Source organism: Opisthocomus hoazin, chromosome 8 (genome assembly GCF_030867145.1).
Source record: "Opisthocomus hoazin isolate bOpiHoa1 chromosome 8, bOpiHoa1.hap1, whole genome shotgun sequence".
NCBI classification, from domain to species: Eukaryota; Metazoa; Chordata; class Aves; order Opisthocomiformes; family Opisthocomidae; genus Opisthocomus; species Opisthocomus hoazin.
The window spans coordinates 22,779,423-22,806,070 of record NC_134421.1 but is presented as its reverse complement, the minus strand read 5'-3'; the positions used below and the strand labels follow the sequence as shown (position 1 = coordinate 22,806,070).

At 45.8% G+C, this 26,648-nt stretch overlaps 1 protein-coding gene across 2 annotated transcripts in view; it reads left to right on the top strand.

Annotated features, from left to right (window-relative positions):
* The window catches only part of CRADD (CARD and death domain containing adaptor protein), an 82,178-nt gene extending 63,011 nt beyond the window's left edge, over positions 1–19,167 (top strand). For both annotated transcript variants that reach the window (XM_075428527.1, XM_075428528.1), the window contains exon 3: positions 15,901–19,167. In XM_075428527.1, coding sequence (XP_075284642.1) covers positions 15,901–16,196 — 296 coding nt within the window. In that variant the 3' untranslated portion in view covers positions 16,197–19,167. The remainder of the gene's footprint in view (positions 1–15,900) is intronic.
* The last annotated feature ends 7,481 nt before the right edge of the window (positions 19,168–26,648 follow it).

The following is a 26,648-nucleotide window of genomic DNA, read 5'->3' as shown; positions in this document are numbered from 1 at the left end:
TTCAGTGCTAAGACTGGCCCTCAGGAATCCCAGGCCCCGGAGGTAAGAGAGGAAGCCTACAGAGAGGACGACTTTCCCTTGGTCGAGGAGGACTGTGTGAGGGATCGCTTAAGCGATCTGGATGTCCACAAATCCATGGGCCCCGATGGAATGCACCCACGAGTGCTGAGGGAGCTGGCGGATGTCATTGCTGAGCCACTCTCCATCATCTTTGAGAGGTCCTGGAAGACAGGAGAGGTGCCCGAGGACTGGAGAAAGGCCAATGTCACTCCAATCTTCAAAAAGGGCAAGAAGGAGGACCCAGGGAACTACAGGCCGGTCAGCCTCACCTCCATCCCGGGAAAGGTGATGGAGCACCTTATCCTGGAGGCCATCATGAAGCAAGTGGAAGAAAAGAAGGTTATCAGGAGTAGTCAGCATGGATTCACCAAGGGGAAATCATGCCTGACCAATCTGATAGCTTTCTACGATGACATGACTGGCTGGGTAGACGAAGGGAGAGCTGTGGATGTTATCTACCTTGACTTCAGCAAGGCTTTCGACACAGTCTCCCATGATATCCTCCTGGGGAAGCTGAGGAAGTGTGGGCTGGATGAGTGGTCAGTGAAGTGGATAGAGAACTGGCTGAATGGCAGAACTCAGAGGGTTGTCATCAGCGGCGCTGAGTCTAGTTGGAGGCTGGTGACAAGTGGTGTCCCTCAGGGGTCAGTACTGGGCCCAGTCTTGTTTAACTTCTTCATCAACGACCTGGATGAAGAGTTAGAATGTACCCTCAGCAAGTTTGCTGACGACACCAAACTGGGAGGTGTGGTAGATACACCAGAAGGCTGTGCTGCCATTCAGCGTGACCTGGATAGGCTGGAGAGCTGGGCAGAGAGGAACCTGATGAGGTTCAACAAGGGCAAGTGCAGGGTCCTGCACCTGGGGAGGAACAACCTCATGCACCAGTACAGGCTTGGGGTGGACCTGCTGGAGAGCAGCTCTGCGGAGAGGGACCTGGGTGTCCTGGTGGACGACAGGTTAACTATGAGCCAGCAGTGTGCCCTGGCTGCCAAGAAGGCCAATGGGATCCTGGGGTGCATCAAGAAGAGTGTGGCCAGCAGGACAAGGGAGGTTCTCCTTCCCCTCTACACTGCCCTGGTGAGGCCTCATCTGGAGTACTGTGTCCAGTTCTGGGCTCCCCAGTTCAAGAAGGATGAAGAGCTACTGGAGAGAGTCCAGCGGAGGGCTACAAGGATGGTGAGGGGACTGGAGCATCTCCCCTACGAGGAGAGGTTGAGGGAACTGGGCTTGTTCAGCCTGAAGAAGAGAAGGCTGCGAGGGGACCTTATAAATGCCTACAAATATCTGAAGGGTGGGTGTCAGGAGGATGGGGCCAAGCTCTTTTCAGTGGTGCCCAGTGACAGGACAAGGGGCAATGGGCACAAACTGAGGCACAGGAAGTTCCGTCTGAACATGAGGAGGAACTTCTTCCCTCTGAGGGTGACGGAGCACTGGAACAGGCTGCCCAGGGAGGTTGTGGAGTCTCCTTCTCTGGAGATATTCAAGACCCGCCTGGACAAGGTCCTGTGCAGCCTGCTGTAGGTGACCCTGCTTCGGCGGGGGGGTTGGACTAGATGACCCACAGAGGTCCCTTCCAACCCCTACTATTCTGTGATTCTGTGATTCTGTGATTCTGTGATTCTGTGATATTCTCAAGCTGTGTTTCTTAATGAAACTGTCTTTAAAGTAGCAGTCCATGGGTTTACAGAGCTACAAATTTTTAACAGTTGTGTATTTGAGACAATTTTATATGTTGTTTGAAATTACTCCATAAAGCTTATGTTCAGCTGTTCCAGGCATACTTCTGGTCCCTGTAAAAGGTGTGCTCCTGTGACGCTTCCAGACACAGGTGTCCTTGGTTGGCCAAGTTTCTCTACTTGCACATGGAAATAACAGCATGACACAAAGAGCGGTATTAAAAACGGCTTCTGCTTTCCTTGCTCAGTTTACAGGAGGGGTCTGTTGAGTCTCTTTGTCGAATGCTTTGGACCTGGGCTGCTTAAAAAGGACTAGTGGCTTGTGGTGGTCCAGGGGTTCTTGTCTCGAGTCTCACAATCCACCTGCACGGAGCCTCCTGATGAGGCTCTTCACAGTTTTCAGCTTGACTAGCCCCATTCACTTGGCAATTTTGGAAGTGAAAATCTTCATAAATCTTTAGACTTCAAGATTCCCTAAGCAAGGATTTTCCATGGGGTGCCCAGAGTTCTCAAATGACCCAGATACAGTATCAATATCAGTAACTAATGTCTAGTAAATAATGTGTCTTGAAAAGCCTGAGTCGTAGAGGTACCGTCATGTTCTTATCAGCCTCTTTCAGGTAGACAAGAAGGTCTCATTTTCGATCAAAAAAATTGAATAAGGTATTTAAATACTTCAGTCCTGTGGCTTTAGGATGCAACTCCGAGGCTGTATAACAGACTTAGAAAGCTGGAATCTCCCCAGATGAGGGAAAACCAAAGCGTGGCAGCTGCATTTTCCTCTGTCCTCTGCACTTGAACTTGTGAACTTGCACATGAACTCTCTGTGCCTGTCATTAGCATATTTACACACACTAAAGTGCAAGAGGAAAGTCAGGTTAGGTAGCTGGGCACTGTTTGTGTGGTATGTACACAGCAAAGTTGGGTCTGCATAGGTTGATGTGGTATGGTAGGTTTCCGCAAATGGAAATTTGAGGCCACTTTCTCAGAGTGTATTAACCTCATGTTGCCAGATCATTCAGCTCTTCGCTGAGGAGCGCACACGCAAAATTAGGTAACACGTTGAATGTCAAGCTCAAAATATTTAGCCCTGTCTGACACCGAAATCAATTAGAAGGTTCTTTACAGGGCATGCGTGATTTCTTTATTAAAGTCAACCAACGCATAGCAGTTACATCTGAAGAAGGAAGGAGGAGAAAGATGTTGATATTTACAGTTCTGGCACTAAATTTTTCAGCATTATAAAAAAAACCTTGTTTACTTTGTTTATGAGTTTGTAGAACTAAAAAGACATTTGCCTAAGGAAAAAAAAAAAATCCTTTTTAAAGATTGCTTTTCCGTTACTGCCTCTAGGAGGTAGCTGTGATGTCAGGAGCAGTTGTCGAGGAAATAACAGCCCTTATCTCTCATTCGTAGCAGGATTTCAGATTTGGCTCCCCTAGGGACACAAGCATCGTTAATGTTTCTGCATCTCTAGGACAGAACAGATTTGTCTAATTTTTTGTTTTGCCTTTTGTTTTTGTTTCAGTCTTACTTAGGTTAGGCATAGCTGTGTAAAAATCCCCAACCAAGTAGAAGAAATCCTTTATGGTCTGTCTGATCTTCCAGCCTTTTCATTTCTGATGTTAACACATTTTTATTTCTGATTTACGATGTACGAAAGACAAAATGACTGAAATTTCAATTCTGGATCAAAATCTGGCAGCTAACAGTGCAAAACTATGATGGAAAACATTGTTCTGTATGCATCAGACATGAAAATGAATTGTTTAAGCAAAAGGGTTTTTTTGGATGTATAGGTTTTACGTATGAAATGTCCCACTAATACTAGCATAAATCTTCTGTGGATACCGTAAGAAATACAGATGTTTGCTAGTAGCTCGTTTGATTTTGAGCTTGCTTCAGTTGCTTTGGCGAAATACTGTTCCTGAGTAAGAGGCTAATTGGGTCCGCAGCCTTCAAGTGCGTGGCTGCAGCTGTGAGTCACCTCATTGCCTCCAGTACTGTCTTGGGATCTCTAACGATGGCAGCTGGTCAGCGTGGCATGTCACCCGCTACGAGCCGTGTCACAGGGCAGCCACGAGTGAGCACATCGCGCGGGATGTTAGGTCAGTCCTGACTCAGAGGGGAAAGGAGGACTCATCGAACCCCTGGCAGTGGAAAGTGCTCTGTGAATTAGGAGCTCTGTTTATGAAATGACTTCACCCACGCTCCCATTTTCATCCTTTTTCTCAGAGGGTGGTGTGGCAGTTCCCTAACCTGAATTTGTGGGAGTGGAATGAAAACGGAGATGAATTTGACTTGCAGATACCAAAGACTTTCATTTTGTTAATTCAGAATTTGAAAATGTATGTATAAATAAATGTAGATATATTTATACACACATGAATATAATCTCACATTTGCTTTACAGATAATTAAAAGTCCTGTGACTGTGACCTAAAATTACTGCCGTGTCAGTCAGCTAAAACTGCTTTTGGATGGTACCTATCTGTCAAACCAGCCATGAGATTCCAAACAGTTTTCTTTCGGATCTTCAAGTGACTTGGCGCGAGAGGGGGCTGGTTGCGATGCTGAGCCTCCCACGAGTCTGGAAATGCAGAGAAGCAGATGATACCACCTGCAGCTCTCCTTCCCGACCCCGATGGGAAGCCCTGCCTTCTGACTCGGGCCGTGGAGTTGCAGGCTTGGCAAGCCAGGCGTAGCGACCGGCCATAGCTGAGCAGCGTATTTCAACACCAGTACCTGTTTTTTCCTGTGGATTTTGAAATGTCGAAAAGTCTACTGAAGTTCCTAAGCATTTAAGGCACTGACACAAGAAAAGGAGGGAAAAAGAAAGCAAGAGGGGTCTAAGTCTGTGTTGCTTATCACATTTCATGAAGCCTTTTACACCTGAGCAAAATGCCTGTAAAAAGACACTAAGCTAACCTGTTGCATTTTCTTTACTTGCTTTGCATGGGTGTAAGTGATTAAATAAAATGCCAGGCAGTGGAGGATTCAGCATAATGATAGCACTGTTTTAGCTTGCTCTGCATGGCTTGTTCTATTAATATATGTTTGTGGTCAGGAAGGAACGCAGTCTTACTTTGCTAAAATCTGAAACTTGGTAAAGCATAATATGTACAGTATTAATTTTGGTTTGACACCTGCCAGGCAAAGATCCTCACCAGCCAAAAGCATTCTTCTCAGCCGAGCTCCATCTGTTGCACAGATCTTCGACTCTGATATTTCTAACTATTCGAGACAAAGCAAAAAGAAGAGCCAACTTGAAGCAAAATATCTCTAGGAGGAATGAACAGTTTTATCAAGGCTAAATATAATGGCTTGTTGTCATACATGGTTTAAGTCCTGTAAGGAAAACACGTATGACAAGTTGTGTTATATAAGAAAGCAGTCCTTCATACTGGCAGTATGATTTTTGTTGTTGTGTGAAAGGAACATCGGTAGCTGAAGTCCAGGCACATGATTTTATTGTTGAAACACTGCAGCCTTTAGAAAGATTTCTCGGTAGGAACATTGCTAGTAAAAAATGTACTCATTGTACTCAAAAGATAAAAAGCCCAAGGAGTCTGCCATGATTCTTGCATGCAAAGGAGCAGCAGGATTACTGCTTGCCTCAGCTCTTTGAAAGACAGCTCAGGCTATTTGAAATAAGCATTCAAGTAGCGTCTGTCGAAAGAAGTTAACTTCCAATCCCCTGACAAAAGTTGCATGATGAGTTTGTCGCCTAGCTGACAAAATAGTCATTAATTGCTCCAGTTGTCTTTGTTTTGCACTTAGAGTGGGTGAATTACTCTGTCAGAGCTGCCCGGCCCACCCGGGTAAACATTTGCCTCCTATGAAACCGTAAGAAGTCTGCTGTAAATATGAATGTGCTTTATGATCATCATGACTTCGTACAGCCATCCCCTGATTGTTAATCATCATTTCTGATAGCGTGGAGAAGAAAATTCACTGAGGGAAGTGACGGCTCTGTGCACTTCAGACCAATAATTAATGGTTGAAAGTGCCGTGAGTATTATCAAACTCCATTGAATTCACGAAGAACTGCAGAGCATTCAAATATATATAGAAATCCACTGGCATACTTCAGAATTTGATTTTTTCAGCATTATTTCTAGAGTTGACTCTTGGTGTGACTGCTGGTATGTAAAGCAGAGACTCTCATCTCTGCTCTGTCAGGCTACCAGGTAGCTTTGTGCTGGCTAACAACTAATTGCACCTGGCTTCCAAAAAAGATGGTCGTATGTCTTCTTGCCATGTAACTTTGCAAGTCATATTTGTTCATTTGGAAAAAAATCTCTGGCCAAAGTCTGAATGCTCGGTATCTGTATTTTAGCAGTTCCTCCAAAGAATTCCTAAAAGCTCAGGTGTTCCTCAGAACCTCCCAACTGAGCAGATATTTCTTTTTTCCTTAGTGTAATGCTGCATGCTGAACCTGTTCATGCGTTTATACCAAAGGTATCACTGCAAGGATGCCGTTGTCAGCTGTGGCTTCAGTGCTGATGGGTACAGCTTATTTACGTATAACAATGTAGAAATTTGTGGGAAATACCAAGCAAATTTTAATTCCACTTCAGTGTCTACAGCAGCATCAAATGCTGCTGAAAATATAAAACTGTAAAACCACAGAATGACTAATTCCAATCCTGTCTGTAATGCTTATGTAATCCTGCTTGAAAAGAGAGCAGATACGTGTTGCGTTTGTGTTTTCTTTGCATGGGTGTTCTTTTCCTTGCATGCCTCTGTAGTCGCCATTTTATTTATGAAATTAATTATTCGATTACATGGTATGCAGCAGCAGAGAAATACTAGGTAGGGTTGTAATTCATTTTTTTGGCGTGAGAAACAGAATAACATCCACACTATTAACTGCTGAAACTTCCTCCCTTCTCTTCCCAATAAAAAGTGAATGAACAAATGAAAACCCAATATCTCTTTCAACTCCTTAAACCCAGGGATTGCTCCCTGTGGCTTGAAAAGGGTGAAAACTTCAGACAACGTGAATTTATTTAGGGAATTCTGTGTCAGTCTGTTTAACATGGAATACTGCTGAACACCATCAGTACAGCAGAGATCTGTGGAGGTACAAAACCGGTAAAACAGATTAAAAAAATGCATAGGAATCCTGCATAGCTGCTGGGACTGAATAGTGGGAATACAACTGAAAACCTTTGTCATGAAATCTGATTGTTTATGTTTCAGGTTTTAGCAGTCTGCTGCCACATCCACAGCTACTAGACAGTCATTAGCAAGTGGTAAAGAATATACGAATTAGCTGCTGGTGTTGAGCCAAAATAGAAACATCTGCGTTCTTGAATTGCCTGTAGATTTACAAAAATTTATGCTCTCTTTTTTTCCCACCCTAATACCTAAAATGTATTTAATGTCACAAAGCATGATGCTTAAGAGCTCACACGGGAGAAGAGATTGCCAATGAATGAAGATCTATGTGCTTTCTAATTACACCAGTAGCGCAGAGTCCTCACAAGCTTTTGGCAGGAAGGAGTTGAATCTGGTACTATGGGTGGATTCTGCTTCACTTGAGGGAGACTGTTTAAAGCTGCCCCACGGGATCATGGCCACAATTCATTCTGCAAGTTGGCTGTCATAGTATTAGATTCCAATTTAGGTAAAATAAAACAGAGAACTTTCTGTCCTCTAATACAAGTCTTAAACAACCAGCACGATGTGAAGGAGTGCAGCCAGTCTTAAAAATTAATTTCATATTTGCTTTCATTTTGATTAGTTCCTTTCATAATTTAATTACAAGACATGGAAATGTAAATTACCATGATAGAAGTATGCTTACATGTAAGTGTTTTATGATCACTAATTGACAGAGGTTAGTTTTATTCATACTTACTCTGTGTATTAATGACTGTTTGCATTCATCAGATCAGAAACTATCAAGATGCAGAAACTTTACAGTCCTGCGTTTGTGAAGCATAACTGCAGCATATACTCAGATGAACGTAAAATTCTCTGTCAAATATGCGTTACTGTAATGTGGTCGGTTAAAAAAAATGTGCTGCTTTTGAAACCCTTGTTTTAGGTGTTTTTCATTTAATGTGCTTGTGGTACAGATTCCATTCTGCAGTCTAGTCTGAGTATTTAACTGACCAAGATTTGATTTTGATCACATTATAGAAGATAATATTTATTCTTAGGTAGGTATCTGGGCTTGTTGTTCCTATAAAGGTGCAGGTTTTCCATCAACGGGATTTCCCCGTGCTGAGTCAGCTCTATGGGAGGAAGAAGCGGGAGTTCCCGAGAAGAGATCGGCGATCAGCACGTGCTTGGCAGTCATCGTTACATGGTGTCCTCTGGTAGCCTCAGATGGGATGAAGGAGGTGGGCACCTCTTTGGTAGTGAGCGGAAGCCTACAGAGGAGGCACAGTGCAGAGAAGTGGAACAGCTACCAGTCTTCCACTTCGCAGCTACCCATGTAACTCAGCACTCACATTTGGCAGGAGAGACAAACAGCTATGCACATGCTAAAAGCCAAGAGGCAGCTATACATCTTCCAAGTTATTTTAACCTTCTTCTGTAAGTTATTTTAATCTGAATGTATTAGCTTTATGTATGGGAAGATATCTTTAATGGGGTCAGCTATCCATCTTCAAATAGCACAGGATTTACAGTTCAATTTTTCTTGCTCCTTGGTCAAACACTTTTTGAAACCCACTGACACCAGGAGGTGGACACAGTGGTTTTGAATACACCTTGGATGGGCTGCGTGGTCTGTGCTGTTTGCAGATGTATAGAAAAGATATGTATATGGTGATACATAGAAGAGAAATATTTTTCCATGTTCCCTGGAGCATGATTATTTGGAGCTGTTGCAAAATGCTAATGTTCCCTTCCCAGCCTTTGAATCAGTCTGGTGTTTAATTAGCAACAACGACAAAGAAAAAATACAACACCCAAATTATATAGTAGGGGTTGGTTTCTGGATAGTCTGTTCTACTTTTTTCAGTGATCAGCAATTTGAGCTTGTTTCTTGCATTTAAACGGGTCCTGAATCAGACCCTTCTAAAGTTCATGGCAACGAAATAACCTTCATGATCATTTTTAAGTAAGCTCTGCGTTCTCCATGCAGGCCTGCCAAGTGTCGTATATCCAGCATGATACTTTCCCATCTGGCACTCCAGTCGTTCATTGCTGCAGGTTGGCTTGGAGCTCGTGAATTTGGATGTGCTGTAGGAAGAGGGCAGGGATTTCCCTGCAGTTCCGCCTGTTAGGACATGGTTGGGAGAGAAGAGCTAAATGAGAAAGCAGGAGACCAGCTGTACAAATGGAGGCCTACCGTCACCTCCCATCCCCTATTCTAACAAGTTGAGCTAAGCCACAGCTTGCAGTTACCCAGCACCTTCTGTTTATTCCACCCTTTTCACCAGGACCTCCACCATGACCTGGTCTTCAGCTTCAGTGATCTACAGCACCCACTGGGATCCCTCAAAACACTTGCTCTCTGCTTTCCCTTTCATCCAGCATCTCTGGCGGCTCAAGGGGGGCTGCAGCTCTCCAAAGTCTCCGACTTCTCCGTTAGTGGGAGTGTTGCATACTTACCTTCCAATTCAGGTTCTGCAGCCCCACCTCACTGCTCTTCAAAGCCTGTCCCAACCTGATCTGTCAAATGCTGTTCTGCTTCATGACCCACTTCTACCGTTGTGCTCAGGCCAAGGGGATTTCACTTTAAAGCAAATATACCTGGTTATGTGCAAGTTGTTTGCTGTTGTGACATTCAGTCACTAAAGAATTTCTGGAACATAACACAGCTGCCAAAACACACAGCACACAGTGTGGCAACCATGACTGTGCCTGTTCAGTACCCACTACTGGGTCTGTGGCTCAGGCTAGTTGAACAAGTGCACTGCACTCCGAGGGGGCTGGAGGGAAGCAGAGCCTTCCACTAGATTCTTTATTATATATGTTTCCCTTTAGCTGAAGTGCCCTGAATGTCACTGGCTGCTGGCACGTTAGCCACGATGGTTCTGTGGAGCTTCAAAGTCCCTTTTAGCATAATTTCCTATAGTAACCGAGGCCGTGCGCTCCCCCACTGTGGGCCGTTGTATGTATGCATCTTCCCCTAGTAGCTTCTGAACCTGTTGGCCATCTTCAAGAAACCTGCCTAGTTGCTGTTGGGGAGAGCACCAATTTCATCAGTGTCTTGAGAACGGGTAAGCAGCTGGAGAAGTCCTGAAGCACCAGTCAGCTGTAGGACTCACAGCTGGGGGAAAACAAGGCTGCTTTGGTTTGCTGCTTGTGGAACTGCTTGATCCAAGTTTAGCACTTCTCAGGGAAGAACTGTACTCCAGATGCCAGGAAAGAGGACTCTGAAATGCTTGCTTTGAACTCTTCAGAAATTACAAGCAGGATCTGGTAAGAGGGTCAAGTGAACAACAGTTAAGTGACTTGAGTCCAGGTACTGAAGGACTCTGTACAGCTGTCAGTAGGAGATGCTGAGGCCAGATACATGCCTAAGAAATGACTCCTTTTTACAGTCCCATTCCAGATACGCAGATTCTGAAGCCCAGAATCACCTACCTGTTTCTGATGTGATTATGTAAGAACTGGAGCGTTTGCCTAACATTCTTGGTGCCAAAGGCCTCTTGCATTCAGTTTTGCTCTGTTTCAGCATACCCCTTGGTTCCCAGGTGAGTTTTCTCTCCACCAGACTCCATTCTAGAGCCTGGGAAGCATTCCTGACCCTTCATGGGGAAATTTCTGTATTTTTTGCTGGAATGATTTATCAGGAGAAAGGGAATAAAGAGGAGCATGACTGTGCGCCTCAGCGTTAGGATGTGCAGCTCAGAGACCTGGATTCCCATTTCCTCTTCCAGGGCTGCTTCTGTCTTCTTATCCAGTGAGTATATACGTAGTCATTTAAATGGATAAAATACAGAGGCAGTGCTGGAAGAAGAGACCAGTCCTCAGCACATCCTTTCCCAAAGGGCAGATTTATTAGATAGTTATTAGATAAGAGGTGGACCATTGTATCCCTGGCTCCCAAACTCTCTCCTGAACTGCCTGTGGAGTGGTCCTTGCAGGATTAGGCAGCAGCTGATTGAGATTTTTGCAGCACTTTGGATTCAGGTACATCATTTCCATCGAAGTCCCTTTTACACAGCAAAGAGCGAAAGCCAAAATGTTGGGTATGTGTTGCATCATGTAAAAATGTATTGACGGCATAAGGGAGAAGGCTCCCCGAAACTCCAAGAGATGCTTCTGTTCATGCACAGAGAAGTCACACTTAGGTGGAGAAGGGTCCTTTAGACAAAACCGTAAGGCACTTTGGGCTGCTGGCAGTTCTGAGGAATCAGCTGGGTACTTTGCAGATCACCCAAAATGCCTCCGCTCGTTTTGCTGCTGTGTCCTGTGTTGGAGCCAAGCTCGCTTGCTCCCCACTGTGTTCCAGCAGCATGGAGGGTGGGAGGTCAGTTCCTTCATGCTGAAAAAGATTTTCCCATGACGCAAGACAGCCTAAGAGATGATCTCAGCTTTTTTCATCACCTAGAGATAGTGATGAGAAAGCAAAAGCAAAAAAAAGTCTTTAAGTGATTCAAAGTCCATTTTCACTGGACTTTATCTTGCATCCTCCCACTTGTGCCAGGTGGGACAGAGCTCGTGTGAGTTTATTTTCCATCCCTCTGATTGTTGCAACATCTTCTTGGAGTCTTCTACTTAAAGCTGGAGAGGTCCTAAAGAAAAAGAAATGCAGAAGTAGTGACCATCTGCCTTTGGCCCATATATAGGTTTGGTATCTGGGTTCCTCTGTTTTGTCTGGTACGTATCTGTGATTCTGTCTATTTATATGCAGTTCTGTTTCCTGTCCACGCTCACCAGCACCGTCGTATCTCCCAGTCTGTGCAGTGATCTGGAAGCACGCGTGTACATACAGGCCAGAAGTTGTCGACATCTTCCATTTTTTTTAACTGAGATGGCCAGGAGAGGCTTAGGGTGGATGAGCTTCCTTGACCAGTGAGAGCTGGAGACAGAGAGAAGCGCGTTCCCTTGTGCTGCGACTTTGAATAGAAGGAGCTGTGGGTCTTTCTCCGGTTTGGTTTCAGCTCCAAAACCAGGGTGGAGAGTGTCCTCCCCACCTCCAGCCCAGAGAAAGGGGATTTTCTCGGTCCCAAGCAAGTGCAGGACGTGGCATTTGGCCTTGTTGAAACTTACACAGTTGGCCTCAGCCCATCAATCCAGTCTCTCCAGATCCCTCTGCAGAGCCTTCCTACCCTCCAGCAGATCGACACTCCCACCCAACTTGGTGTCATCTGCAAACTTACTGAGGGAGCACTCAATCCCCTCATCCAGATCATTGATAAAGATGTTAAACAAGACCGAACCCAAAACTGAGCCTTGGGGAACACCACTCGTGACCAGCCAGCAGCTGGATTTAACTCCATTCACTACCACTCTCTGAGCTTGGCCATTCAGCCAGTTCTTTATCCAGCAAAGAGTACACCCATCCAAACTATGGGCAGCTGGTTTCTCCAGGAGGATGCTGTGGGGAACAGTGTCAAAGGCCTTACGAAAGTCCAGGCAGATGAAGACCACAGCCTTTCCCTCATCCACTAGGAGGGGCACCTTGTCATAGAAGGAGATCAGGATGGTCAAGCAGGACCTGCCTTTCATGAACCCATGCTGGCTGGGCCTGATCCCCTGGTTGTCCTTCACATGCCCAGTGAGCGCACTCAAGATGAACTGCTCCATAATCTTGCCCAGCACCGAGGTCAGGCTGACAGGCCTGTAGTTCCCGCATGTATCTGCATAATTTAAATTTTTTTGCTTAATCTTATTACCTCCCTCGGGCAGTTCCTGACAAATGGAGATTATAAGTGAGGTTCTGTAGTAAACATAACTAAAAAAAGGCATCTTTAATGTTTTTGCAGTGTGTTCAAAGCAGCTTGGGTGCTGAGCACAGATAACTCATTTCCCTTTTACCTGAGATGCCATTATGTTTATAAAGTGAAGAGTGGCGTTAATCCTAGAGGATATCCAAATCTTTTTGTGGTTTTGAATTTGTCATAACTATAGGATCTCACTAAATATTTCTCTATACCTCTAAATAGTATTGCCCGTCATGTAATACTTGTCTCAGGTTTTCCTCAGTGACTTTGTATCAGAGCTGAAAAAGAGCTATCACAGAAAATGAGACTAAAATAACAGCCCTTTGTATTAAATTTAACATTTGGCTTCTGTCCCAGAATTTTCCACATCCATATTAGAATCAGATGGTAGCGTAAGATGGAAAGATTTCCTGGATGGGTTTTATTCTTATTCTTATTAAAGGGCTGATAACAGGCTGAAGGCAAGATACTTGTTATAGTAAGAAAAATCTGCCTAATATCAAAGGCTGGATGGACAAGCTGACATGTATTATCGTTAGGCCTGCCTGCTTGATCACATTGCAGTATCATAAAATCATTCTGCTGGTGAACATAAAGTATAAAAATTCCAGCTTGAGAGCCAAAAGCCCAGGCTGGCAGGTCGCGCTCCTTTGGTACGCTGCTTTATGCTGACCATAAGCCAATGCAAGGGTTTAATGTCAAAAAGTAGTTTTGGCAACAGCACAAAGTAGCTATGTTTGTTTGAAATTGTAGTTATTATCAGATATTTGCATTCATGAAAGGTACTCCCTTGTCTTGACTTACCTGTGGAGCTGGAATCATGTGTGATGTGACAGCGCAGGGCAGCCCCACCAGTATTGCTCAGCCTTCCCCAGGAGCCACACATCCTCTGCCCTGTCCCCAGACCAGCCACTTGCCCCAGTTCCTTCGGCAATCTGGAGACAGAAAGATCAAAGGGACCTAAATACTCTTCAGAAAGCAGTTCTCCCTTTACTAAAGCAGCTTTGTATAGTACTTATGTCTGATTTGGCTTAAATTGTACAAACGTTTGCAGGCTCTGGATATTCTATGTAAAAACAATTAGTTTTGATAAAATGAAGGAGTAGTGCTTTCTAGGGTTGCTGTTCTGCTGTAGTCGAGACTGCGAGCATGATATTGGAGCTATAAATTAGATTTTGCAAAGCAGCTCTTCTGTAGGGAGTCTGCTGCTTCAGACCGGCAGGCTATAATTAGCATTTTCTTGGGGATATTTTTGCTCTGTTTTGACGCAGTATCTTCAGCAACAAAAGTAGAGCAGCAATTGCAGGCTGCATTGACCCATCATTTCAGCTTGTGATCACAAAGGGTATTGGAGGGCAAATATGCTTTATAGATATTTTACGCAGCTTTTCTAAATGTACCTTTTAAAAGCAACTGGTGTGTGGTTTGAATTTACAGGCAGAGAATCGTTTCACCAGCACTGGCTGTTTACAGCGTCAATCTCAACATCTGAGCTCATACCCAGCACTCGTTTTACAGTCAATGCAGAGAAATGTGCACTTTTAGAGGAGTAATTAATCTGGTCATTTTAGACATCTTCTTTCCAGTGAGATGGACTGTATTCCAGAAAAGCCTATTTTTCTCCTTAGTGGTAATTAATCCTAGTATAATTAAATCAGGAGGGGCTGTCTGTAGTTAGGTGGGATGGATACCATACAGCATGTTTCTGGATAGCACTGTATTCTGACACTGCTACTCACACTGTTTGTTATAATGCTTTTCTTTATTGTTTTTAAATGATCAAATTACCATGGGTAATACACAGATATCACAGAATCACAGAATCACAGAATAGTAGGGGTTGGAAGGGACCTCTGTGGGTCATCTAGTCCAACCCCCCTGCCTAAGCAGGGTCACCTACAGCAGGCTGCATAGGATCTTGTCCAGGCACATCTTGAATATCTCCAGAGAAGGAGACTCCATAACCTCCCCGGGCAGCCTGTTCCAGTGCTCCGTCACGCTCAGAGGAAAGAAATTCTTCCTCATGTTCAGACGGAACTTCCTGTGCTTCAGTTTGTGCCCATTGCCCCTTGTCCTGTCGCTGGGCACCACTGAAAAGAGTTTGGCCCCATCCTCCTGACACCCACCCTTGAGATATTTAAAAGTATTTATGAGGTCCCCTCTCAGCCTTCTCTTCTTCAGGCTGAACAAGCCCAGCTCCCTCAGCCTCTCCTGTCACTACTACGCTAATGATTTAGATTCACATGAGCTTTTAGATTTGCAGGCTTGGCCAGAATGTGTGTTTGTAAGAAATACTCGGTTCAGTCTCTAAGAGATTTTTACTGCTGATAATTACAGCTACCTTAATGCTTCCTGTGAAAGCTATTTTGGCAGTTGTATTGATCCCATCCTCCGTGACTCGGGTACCAGTTCAATGCTAAACATGTCTCGGATGAAGAGTGCACTCTGGGGCATGCTGGGTGCTTGGGCAGCACTAAGGGACACAGGGCAGAAATTGCTGAGACCTCCTTGCACTCCTGAAAACAGCTTCAAGGAGGCCAGATGAATGGGGCTGTAGCACATACATGCCTGTTTTCAGGAGTGTTACTGCAACTGGGATGAGGGATAGGGAAACATAATTTGCACTGGGGAACAGTGTTGATGCCCTGTTCATTTGGGTTCACCTGAACCATGCTTATGGGTTCATTCAAACAGAAGAAAAGCCCCAAAAGCTGGTCTCTTCAAGGTGAGTTTGACATATATGACAGGGCACCAAGGGTAAGTAGCATCTTAGGAAACAGAATAATTTCCTGTGAACAGCCCTCAGCAAAAAAAAATAGAGTAATACCTAGTATCTAAGGAATCAAAGTTATTTCTGAAGTATATAAACAGAGTCACAGAACAGGAGTAATAAGGTATTCTTGGTCCCATGTTTGTCATTTGTCACTATATCATACTGATGCAAGCAGACTGATTTTCGGAGGGTGAAGGCTGCTGGAAATGGGTTCCTTGAAAACCTTTCTTGTTCACTACCCCAAAATCTATAATTACTTTTGGAAGTCTTGGCTTTGGAGTAGAATTCTGATACCTGGATTACTGACATCCAAAACCTCAAGGCTCCCTTGTATGGTCCACTGAGCACTAGTTTTCCTCTAATTAATCTTCTGGTTGATTATGTAATTAATTTTTCTAGGTGAGTATGTATTCTGTTTAATTAATTCTTTAACCTCAGCTTTGCTTATTCCCTCCTTTGTCAAGATCTTACATGCATATTTGCAGCATTGCCTAGTGACATGCATATGCATTTTCTTTTTCGTTTTTCACAGGTACAACTGAAATTGCACCATGTATTTTGAAGGCTTCCCCAACAGATCAGCAGCTGAACAGGCTTGCGAGGAGACTGGGAGCGGAATGGGAGCACATAGTTCTGTGCTTGGGTTTGTCCCACACTGACATCTATCGATGTAAAGTCAATCACCCTCACAACGTGCAGTCGCAGATCGTGGCCGCGTTTGTCCTCTGGAGACAGCGTCTGGGGAAAAAAGCAACGATCCAAAATCTGCAAGACAGTCTGGTGGCGGAAGAAGTGGATCCTTCTGTGATACAGTACATGCTCGAGTGAAGCCTTGCTTGTCGGCTGGGGGCTTTCGAGTACTTCGTTAAGTTAGATGAAGAGGATTCACTGAAACGTACGTTGAAGATCGGACACCCCAAACTGGAAGAAAATGGGGTTGGGAACTGTGGTTTTATTAAGCTTTGACATTCCAGTTTTCTGTGGCATCTTGTGACTTGTAATTCTTTTCATGCCAGATTAATTTCTAGCAGGCATTAAAAAATGGATCATTCTTTCCTGTTCGCTTTTGTAATATTCCAGGGGGGATATAGAGTGACACTTGAAGTCCTTGAAAGCAGGAGGCCCTGCAGTGAGTTCAGCAAGGTTTCTGGTTTCATTGCGGGAGCAACACTTGGTTTAGCCTATTTTCTGGGCTATGTAGGAGCCTTTTTTACTGCTGTTCCGTGCTAGTTCTCTGATATCCCAGCAAGAAATGAGAATAATCGCTGTTACTAATTTAACAATTTTACAACCGTTATTGCAGGTGGCTAATTTCACATGTATAAAAGTTTAGCACATTGAGTTTCTTGCTAGGATAGATGGCTGCCACCTTAGTCTGCCTTTGAAACTGGCCCTAAGTGGAAGTAACAAGAACCTAGTGTGCCTGTGAGGTTTTCTCCCATTATTAATTAATGGGGGTAGGTTTCTGCAAGAAGACAGGCACCATGTGCATATGCCATCTCTTAGCGTAGCACGGGTGGGGAGTTCTTGGGGAAAACAGGCAGCAGAAAAGCGACCAGAAGATAGGCAGGAACAGGCAGACAGAGCGAGAAGGGGCCAAAAATATGAGACGGTTTCTAAGTTGTCCGTGTTTGTCTCCGCTAACAAGCTGGGAGACAACCCGGTGCCTGATGAGTATTTGTACTGTGCTCTGGATCCAGGCAATCTTGTTTTACAGAAGTTTTGCTCTTAGGTCAAGTGTCCACAGGCACCTTTCTCTGATCACCGCATGCCCAACAGGTACCGAAGGTACTTTCTGGTCAAGATGAACTCTCCGCTGCTCTCCTTCCAGTTTGTGCCATCAACCAGGCTCGTGTGATTTCTACCGGCTTTCTGCGCCTAATGCGGGCAACTTAGACACTCCTGTCCCCAGTTCTTTGAAAACTGTAATTGTTGGGCAGAGAGGAACCTGATGAGGTTCAACAAAGGCAAATGCAGAGTCCTGCACCTGGGGAGGAATAACCCCATGCACCAGTACAGGCTTGGGGTAGACCTGCTGGAGAGCAGCTCTGTGGAGAGGGACCTGGGTGTCCTGGTGGACGACAGGTTAACCATGAGCCAGCAGTGTGCCTTGGCTGCCAAGAAAGCCAATGACATGCTGGGGTGCATCAAGAAGAGTGTGGCCAGCAGGACGAGGGAGGTTGTCCTTCCCCTCTACATTGCCCTAGTGAGGCCTCATCTGGAGTACTCTGTCCAGTTCTGGGCTCCCCAGTTCAAGAAAGATGAAGAGCTACTGGAGAGAGTCCAGCGGAGGGCTACGAGGATGATGAGGGGACTGGAACATCTGCCCTACGAGGAGAGGCTGAGGGAGCTGGGCTTGTTCAGCCTGAAGAAGAGAAGGCTGCACGGAGACCTAATATATACTTACAAATATCTGCAGGGTGGGTGTCAGGAGGATGGGGCCAAGCTCTTTTCAGTGGTGCCCAGTGACAGGACAAGGGGCAATGGGCACAAACTGAAGCACAGGAAGTTCCGTCTGAACATGAGGAAGAATTTCTTCCCTCTGAGGGTGACAGAGCACTGGAACAGGCTGCCCAGAGAGGTTATGGAGTCTCCTTCTCTGGAGATATTCAAGATGTGCCTGGACAAGATCCTATGCAGCCTGCTGTAGGTGACCGTGCTTCGGCAGGAGGGTTGGACTAGATGACCCACAGAGGTCCCTTCCAACCCCTACCATTCTGTGATTCTGTGATTCTGTACCACCAGTGATGATTAGATTTTATCCAGAAGAACAGTAAAACTTGGGCTGTTCTCCTTCCCTCCTGTCAAGGAGATTTTCTTCCTGCTAGAAGAAACCGCTGATGGATGCAGAGTTTCCAGCTCTATTTATGAGCAAGTTAAGGTGTTAAGACTGTTTCATCTACAGAGTCATTGCCAACTAACTTCCCATCCTACAGGATCTGCCCTGTATAATTTAACAGCTTAACAGTCTTGTCAGAAGTCTTTATTGGGGCAAGAATGAACTTTACTGGCTTTTATTTTCTTTTAATTCTTCCTATACACAGATTTTGGACGACGTGGGAAATTAGGAATGACAAAGAGATTTTAAGGAAATCCTGTCTGCCTTGATTTTCAGAAGCATGGAAACAGAAAACATATCCTGGCAGGATCAGCTCCTGCAGGTCCTAGAGCAATCTGATGGTATTTTTGTTTTAATCTTCTGTGTACAGTTCTGACCTTCAGTAAATCATGATCTTGTTATACCTCACTCAGATCTGAACTAATCATATCCTGTGGTGGCTACTTACAGAATCTGAGTCTATCAACAAGTCCCAAATAAACAATGTAAATCAGTGTAGGCCTTGGGATTTTTTTTTTTTTCTGTTCCCTGATGCTTTAATGCCAGGATATTCTTTTTTTTGGTTGGAATTCATCTTCGAGCATGTATACAGACATCTGGCAAATTCATGTGAGCATGGCCCAGCACTCTGAAGCAGTTCTGCCTGCAAGATGGGCAGGACTGGGGCCTTCATGCTAAGGAAGAGGGGCAAAGCAGTGTCCCTGGTAGCAGTTTGGAGGAACAAAAGCTGGAGATGGGGAGCAGGAGAAACTACTGAAAGCATGATTTAGAGGAAGAAGCTGGCTCCTGGTGACATAAATGCAAGTACCTTATTTTGTTCTGAGCCAGCATGGACCAAGTCTTAACACAGACTGGTCTCCAAGGGAGTCGTCCCCAGTTAACCCAGCACGAGTGCAGCACTCCAGGAAGGCGACCCGTAGAGCAGTGTAATGGGCACAATCGCGGGGCCCTGGTACCTTTTTCTTTGGGTGAGCTTTGCATTTCATGTTATTCATTTGTAAGACCAATGTCAGGTCATCCATAACTAACGTATATAGAGTCTAAGAGTGGTCTATGGTTCAGAAAACAGCCTTGAGTAGGTGTAAAGTGTCATGCCAAAGAAGCCTTCCTTAGAAGTCAGGTATCCTTCTGTGTATCTGCTATAGACCTGGAAACCTAATGGGTGAGTATCATACCAGGTAGTTTCTGCATTTAAATTGGTCTTTCAGTGGGCTAAATTCTACATCCCAGCAGTGGTACTGAAATTACAGGAGCCACAGCTAGACAGGGAATTTAAAATCTGGCCTTTCGTATTGTAGAACAAAGCACTTAATTCATAATTTATTTTACATTCCCATTCCCTAAATTAATGCTGTAATACTTGAGTTGCAAATATTGAAGGGAGAGGTTTACTTATTTTATAAGGTTGTTTCCATTGCTGTTATTTTTAAATTCATGGAAATGTTCCTATTAGACTCTTCAGTTTTATTAAAGCTTGTTTTTGCACCACACAAATGCAGGGACACATTTAACGTGACAGTAGTATTCCTTTAGCACAGTGGATTTTTCCATCCACTTGAAAATATTTTTCTACTGTGTGTAATGCTTTATTTTGCACAAGGATGCAATTAAGACAATTTAGTTCTTCAGATGTATAGCAAGGCCTCTTATTCTCTCTTAGGACAGCCAAAAGGTCTTAAAATGTTTATTCTTCTCTGGCTAATTTGGGAGCAAATGTTATTTATTTAAATCTCAGTCACAGACAAGCCTGCGACTGGAGTATTGTTCAGAAGTGAGGCAACTCGGTGAGTGAATTTCCCCATCTCTCCCTTCACCTTGCTTCCTTGCACCACCGGTTTGTGTGATGACAGGGGCTCCTGTCCTCCCTGCCCTCCATGCCCCCGGGACCGGTGCACGGGGCAGGCTGAGGGCCACGGGCAGCCCCCAGCGAGGACGTGTCCCTCTGCCACCGCTCATCACTCACAGCGAGGCCCATGGCCGCTCCAGGCTTCCAGCTCACACGTGGGCTCAGGGGCGAAGGTTAGCCAGCAGCAACTGCTGGCTGATGTGTTTGGGTGTCTTAACCGATGGTGAAGAAGCCTTTCTAGTGAAAGTGGTGTTATTGCTATCTACTTATTTGTGGCAGTGTTCAGGAGGCCTGAGAGAGGAGAGCATAAAGGTGGCCCCTGCTGGACCTTCCACTGAAATGGATGGCTTAGCTTCTAGTCCTTGGAAGAAGTAGTCATTGATTTTCTTCCTCGGTCTGTAAAGGAGAGTTGGAGATCCCATTTAACTCTCCTAAGTGGTAAGTAGGCTTTGTAAAAGCTGTTTTTTGCTCTGCGAGTACATGTGGACTCTTAGCATAGCAATAGGCAAGGTCTAAGAGCACTACTTCCCGCCTGTATAAAGCTGGGTGGATGATCACAAAGGAGGGATCTCAGGGCAGAACCATGTCAAGGAGGCTTCAGGCGGCATTGTGCAGTGGCTGGAGTGTAGAGTAAAATGAAAATGCAGTCATCTTTGAGCTGCTTCTCCCAGATGATGCGGGGGAAATTTCCATCTTGAGTCATATGTTATGACAGTCATTGATCTATGGAATAAAATATTTTGCAGAAGGCTGGAAAAATAAACAAAGTCATATTGTATTCAAAGAACATAAAAGGCACGCTCATCTGATGCTAAATGTGGTCATGCTGCCAGTTTTGTTTCTTACTGGAAATAAAAACAATCTCTGACGGCTGATCTGTTTATAAGCTTCCACATTCTCCATAGCCATAGATCAATGTCAAAGCAGAACAGAAGTAGTGCTGAAAAGGCAGTTCCTAAAAGCTTTGTCCAGATTTCACTAAATGAAAAAAATTTTGACTTTCAAGGTGTCTTTCTATCACTTGATAAATAGACCTAAAAATAAATCCAGTGATTTGGCTTTTCTTGGCCTGGATACCATGTCTTTTTTAACTAATTTCCTGAGAAAAAGGAACATTTGCCTGAAACAGAAACAATCTTTCAAAATATCTTCCCGGATATTCAAAAAGGGCAAGAAGGAGGACCCAGGGAACTACAGGCCGGTCAGCCTCACCTCCATCCCGGGAAAAGTGATGGAGCAGCTTATCCTGGAGGCCATCATGAAGCAAGTGGAAGAAAAGAAGGTTATCAGGAGAGGTCAGCATGGATTCACCAAGGGGAAATCATGCCTGACCAATCTGATAGCTTTCTACAATGACATGACTGGCTGGGTAGACGAAGGGAGAGCCGTGGATGTTGTCTACCTTGACTTCAGCAAGGCTTTCGACACAGTCTCCCATGATATCCTCCTAGGGAAGCTGAGGAAGTGTGGGCTGGATGAGTGGTCGGTGAAGTGGATAGAGAACTGGCTGAATGGCAGAACTCAGAGGGTTGTCATCAGCGGCGCTGAGTCTAGTTGGAGGCTGGTGACAAGTGGTGTCCCCCAGGGGTCAGTACTGGGCCCAGTCTTGTTTAACTTCTTCATCAACGACCTGGATGAAGATTTAGAATGTACCCTCAGCAAATTTGCTGATGACACCAAACTGGGAGGTGTGGTAGATACACCAGAAGGCTGTGCTGCCATTCAGCGTGACCTGGATAGGCTGGAAAGCTGGGCAGAGAGGAACCTGATGAGGTTCAACAAAGGCAAATGCAGGGTCCTGCACCTGGTGAGGAACAACCTCATGCACCAGTACAGGCTTGGGGTGGACCTGCTGGAGAGCAGCTCTGTGGAGAGGGACCTGGGTGTCCTGGTGGACGACAGGTTAACCATGAGCCAGCAGTGTGCCCTGGCTGAAAAGAAAGCCAATGGGATCCTGGGGTGCATCAAGAAGAGTGTGGCCAGCAGGACAAGGGAGGTTCTCCTTCCCCTCTACACTGCCCTGGTGAGGCCTCATCTAGAGTACTCTGTCCAGTTCTGGGCTCCCCAGTTCAAGAAAGATGAAGAGCTACTGGAGAGAGTCCAGCGGAGGGCTACGAGGATGATGAGGGGACTGGAACATCTGCCCTACGAGGAGAGGTTGAGGGAACTGGGCTTGTTCAGCCTGAAGAAGAGAAGGCTGCGAGGGGACCTTATAAATGCCTACAAATATCTGCAGGGTGGGTGTCAGGAGGATGGGGCCAAGCTCTTTTCAGTGGTGCCCAGTGACAGGACAAGGGGCAATGGGCACAAACTGAAGCACAGGAAGTTCTGTCTGAACATGAGGAAGAACTTCTTCCCTCTGAGCGTGACGGAGCACTGGAACAGGCTGCCCAGGGAGGTTGTGGAGTCTCCTTCTCTGGAGATATTCAAGATGTGCCTGGACAAGGTCCTGTGCAGCCTGCTGTAGGTGACCCTGCTTCGGCAGGAGGGTTGGACTAGATGACCCACAGAGGTCCCTTCCAACCCCTACTATTCTGTGATTCTGTGATTAAAAAAAAGAAGTATGTGTTTTACCAGAATTCACTTCTGAACCAGCATTTTAGTTGTGAAAAAAGATGAATTGGCAATTTCCCTTTGAAGCTGTTGGGGAGAGCTGAATGATCAGTGTAGCTGAGAATGGCGCAGGAAGACTCTTGGCAGTCCCGCAGCAGTGACTGCATTAAAATGTCTGCACGTGTTGCAGATACCATTTCTGTCACGGATGTCTGGTCCAAGCCCCAACAGCAAAGATACAAAAAGTCTCTTCTTAACTTCAATGCTCTTTGGATTAGACCTTCTTTAATTGGAACCTGCTGAAGCGTGGTACTTTTACTACCTCCTTTTGAAAAGCAGTCTTTATGGATTTGGGGCAATAAAAAAGAAAGGGGTTTTCGTAGGTGTAGTAAGCACTCTAGGTTATGGGGTCCTCTTTTCACTGCCTGAAGTGCTACTTTGCGCTATTCACTTCAAAATAAGCATCATGAGAAAGGAATAAGAACAGACGAGTGGAGCCATTCAGCAAAGGATATCGGTATGTTTCCAAAACCGAGATTGTCTTGAGTTCTGGAATGTGGATAATACCCTAAGAGCTGGGATTTGATGGCTCAGGAGATTGTTAATAGAGTCATGGAGTTTTCCACCTTGAGATCAAGGATCCAGACTCACATTGACCCAAAAGAAAGGCAACCTAGTGGAAGTCTGTGCAAAATGAAGTACACATTTTCTTCTATCTTTAGGACTTTCATTTCTCCCTACACAGCACCAGCCCTTGCTATCAGACGTAGAAAAGGGCACAAAGGATTGAATGAGCCAAGTACTTGAACTGTCCTCTGCCCAGAAGAGGGACAAACCGCGTTAGGCCCTGGGAGGGCAAAGTAGACAATGTGAATTGCCGCGGCCAGTGTTAATGTCCACGTGGTGAGTGCAGAGAGGCCATCAGCTTCCCGGGATGTCACCGAGACCTCCTCCACACTGGCAGCAAGCTCGTTCACAGAGAGAGGACACGCAGAGACCTCCTTAACGACTCCTTGCAGCATACCCTCAGAGGCTGTTTTCACTTGCTGGGTAGTTATTACTCTCCTGTGAGTGCTGTCATAGCCCTTCTTGCGGCATGTGTGCCTAGGCATAATATTTAACTGTCCAAAGTCCTGTTTCTGCATGACAGAGTCTCCTCCATGAACCGGCTCAGGGCGGTAGGGCAACACCTTAGATGGGAGCACTGCTCAAGAGCAGATCCCACCAGCAGTGATTCTAGTTGAAGATACGTTTCCAGAGTCAGAGTTACTTTCTGATTAACAATGCCCTTTTTTTTTTCTTCTTAAATTCAGAGCTGGTCCAGCGCTTGCTTCCTGGTTTGATTTTTGTGCTGGTAGACTGAGTTTTGCCCCGTGAAGGGGATGATTGCACTTGGCCATTCCGCAGCTGTGAGTCAGCCTGCCCCATGGCAAGCAGCTCAGGCACGGGCCTCAAAATTAGCCCTGCTGACTTTCAAAATATGCGAACTCTTCTAGCACCTGGGACATCTGCATGTCGCTGCTCACTGTGATTTCAATCATTCACAGAATCATTAGCTATTTTATTTTTATTGACTCTAATCTTCCTTCTTCGCGCTGTTGATTTTGGAATATCCTGAAGGGCATCACTGCAAACTAGAGTGGGGGTGCTTTTTTGCACACTAGCTGAACACCGTTCCCTAGGAAGCAGACACGCAGAGACTCTTGCACTCCTTTGATGTTCATTTGGATTTTTCAGTGATAATTTCTCTGCCAGGAAGGTGATGCTTCTCAGCTCACAACCCTGTGGACTCCAGGAAGGGGCTGGGAGTGTTCCCACTTGGCTGAGGCCGGTCGGGACGAGCCCACAACCGCATTTGCCTTTGTGGCCCCTTAACAGGAATGGTGCTGGGGACGCCTGGCACAGTCATTGCCTTTGAAAGCCCAACGGGCACCCAACAGCCCTGTAAAAAAAAGGATATAAAGGCATACTAACAGGAGAACATAACTTTCAATTATCTGAGCAGGCAGACCTCAGTGATACCGCCATTTATAAGGTAATTTTATTTTTATGGACACATTTGCTAGGCTGTAAGTACAGGCATAGGAAAGCGATTGAAAAACTAGAGCTTGTGGAGACTCCTGATAAGGATCCGTCTTTCAGGCTATTAAACAAACTGCATAGCAAGTGCTCAATTATTCTTCAAAATGCTTAAGCAACACCTTTTGTTCAGATTCCCATCTAGAATTACCTCCCAGTAAGTCGCCTCCCAGTAATTTCCAAGAAGCAGTGTGTGATCAGCACACACCCCTGTTCCGGATAATAAAGACTTCTGAGAAAAATCTCACGATTAGCAAACAAGCCACGTAGGGACCTGGGAAATCAAGCCTTCTGAAGGAATTTTCCTTGCCTCGCGCTGGGCTTGCTACGCCATCGGGTCTGATGTCTGCATGTGAAATGAGCTTCAATAATTACGTATTCTTCCTCTTCATTGCTGGTCCTGACTTTGCAGCATTTGAGAAACCACTTCAGGCTGCAGCTCTTAGAGCGGTGCAGACTTCTGATGAGCAGAGCTTGATGGAGGCGTAGCAGGCCCGAGATTATTTACCTGATCCACGCTTGGGGTTTGCTGCCTGAGCAAGCGGCCATCACACGGTGAGCAGGGTGGAGCACGGAAACCTCCACAGAGCCGAGAGAGCTCTGAGGAGCATGGCCGTGCTGCTCAGCCATGGTGCAAAGCGTGTCGACGCGGGCCTTGAATACGTGACCAAATGTTTCCCTCCTTCTGATACACACAGCTTTTCTCACCCAGCACCAAGTATTTGAATCCCACAGAACTCTGAACCCCCCCCCCCTCCGCGAAACTAGCTATCTAAAGCAAGAGCCACACCGTAGAAGCAGGGAGAGTAATGGCAAAGATCTGAAGAAAACAAAACTGGAAATGAAGCCCTGAGTCTGGCTGACCAGCCTGTTGTGAATTTGAGGACTGTGATTTTTCTGTTTCAGCCACAGACCAGGCTCCGTGTCACGGGTTGTCGTCTTCTCCGCTTCCACGTCAGCTCGGGGCTCTGGTGAGTCAGCCACTGGGCACCTGGTAAAGATGGGGAATAGCAAACGGGTCAGAGAGGAACACGTGTGCGTGAGTGTGTAGAGGACAAGAAAAAGGGAACTGGGAGAGGAGGGAATGAGCTCCGGAGCTCCCGGAGGGCTCGGTCCCAGCACCGCCCTGTCCTCGGCAGTGCCCCAGGTCCCTGCCTGGTGGCTCCCAGTCCCTGCCACGAGGCCATGTGCCGGGAGACATGTCCTCTGATGCCAGCAGATGCCATAGCAGGTAGGATTTTTCTTTCTCAGTTTTTTTTTCTTCTCCCAGGCAGACACAACCAACACATCAGATTCCACCCTGAAATCCAGCTGACGGGCTGGCTCCAGGTTTAACATGCTTTCCTAGAAGGGACATTGCTCACAGGGCACGCAGCTGCAATTTCCAAAAGCTAATCTCACGAGGCGTGCATCCTGGCAAGGTGACAAGCCATGAGTGACTGAAGCAAAGTTGTCACCCGAAAGAAGCGCCAGCAGGCGCCTGGCCAATCATGGCCAACAACAAACACTCCTGGCCATAGCTGCTGCCCACCCTGGGGTGCCTGGCCACCACTGCCTCCCTGGTGAGCACCGGGCCAATGTCGGGACATGCGCCAGGCAAGGCTGGATGATAAGCCCTGGCCACCCCATCCAAGGCCTCCTGCTGGCTTCTAGACCCCAGTTTTGGGGCGTGTTTAACCACCCAAACCATTGGGTGCAGCTTTGGTGGAGCTGGAGAGCATCACGAGAAGGCCAGGCTCCGTTCGCCGGAGAAACCCTCCTGCTGCTCTGAGGTTGCAGTCCACCCCACAGCGGTACCACACGGCCGCACTGGGCACAGGAGTGACGTGTGGAAAGCAGACTCCACAATCTGTAAGATTGCAAAGTAGGTATGTTTATTCGGCGCCGGGCAGCATGGGGGGTATTCCCACCAAAGTCGTGCATGCCGAGCAGCAACTTGTCTATTCAATTTATACAATCAAAT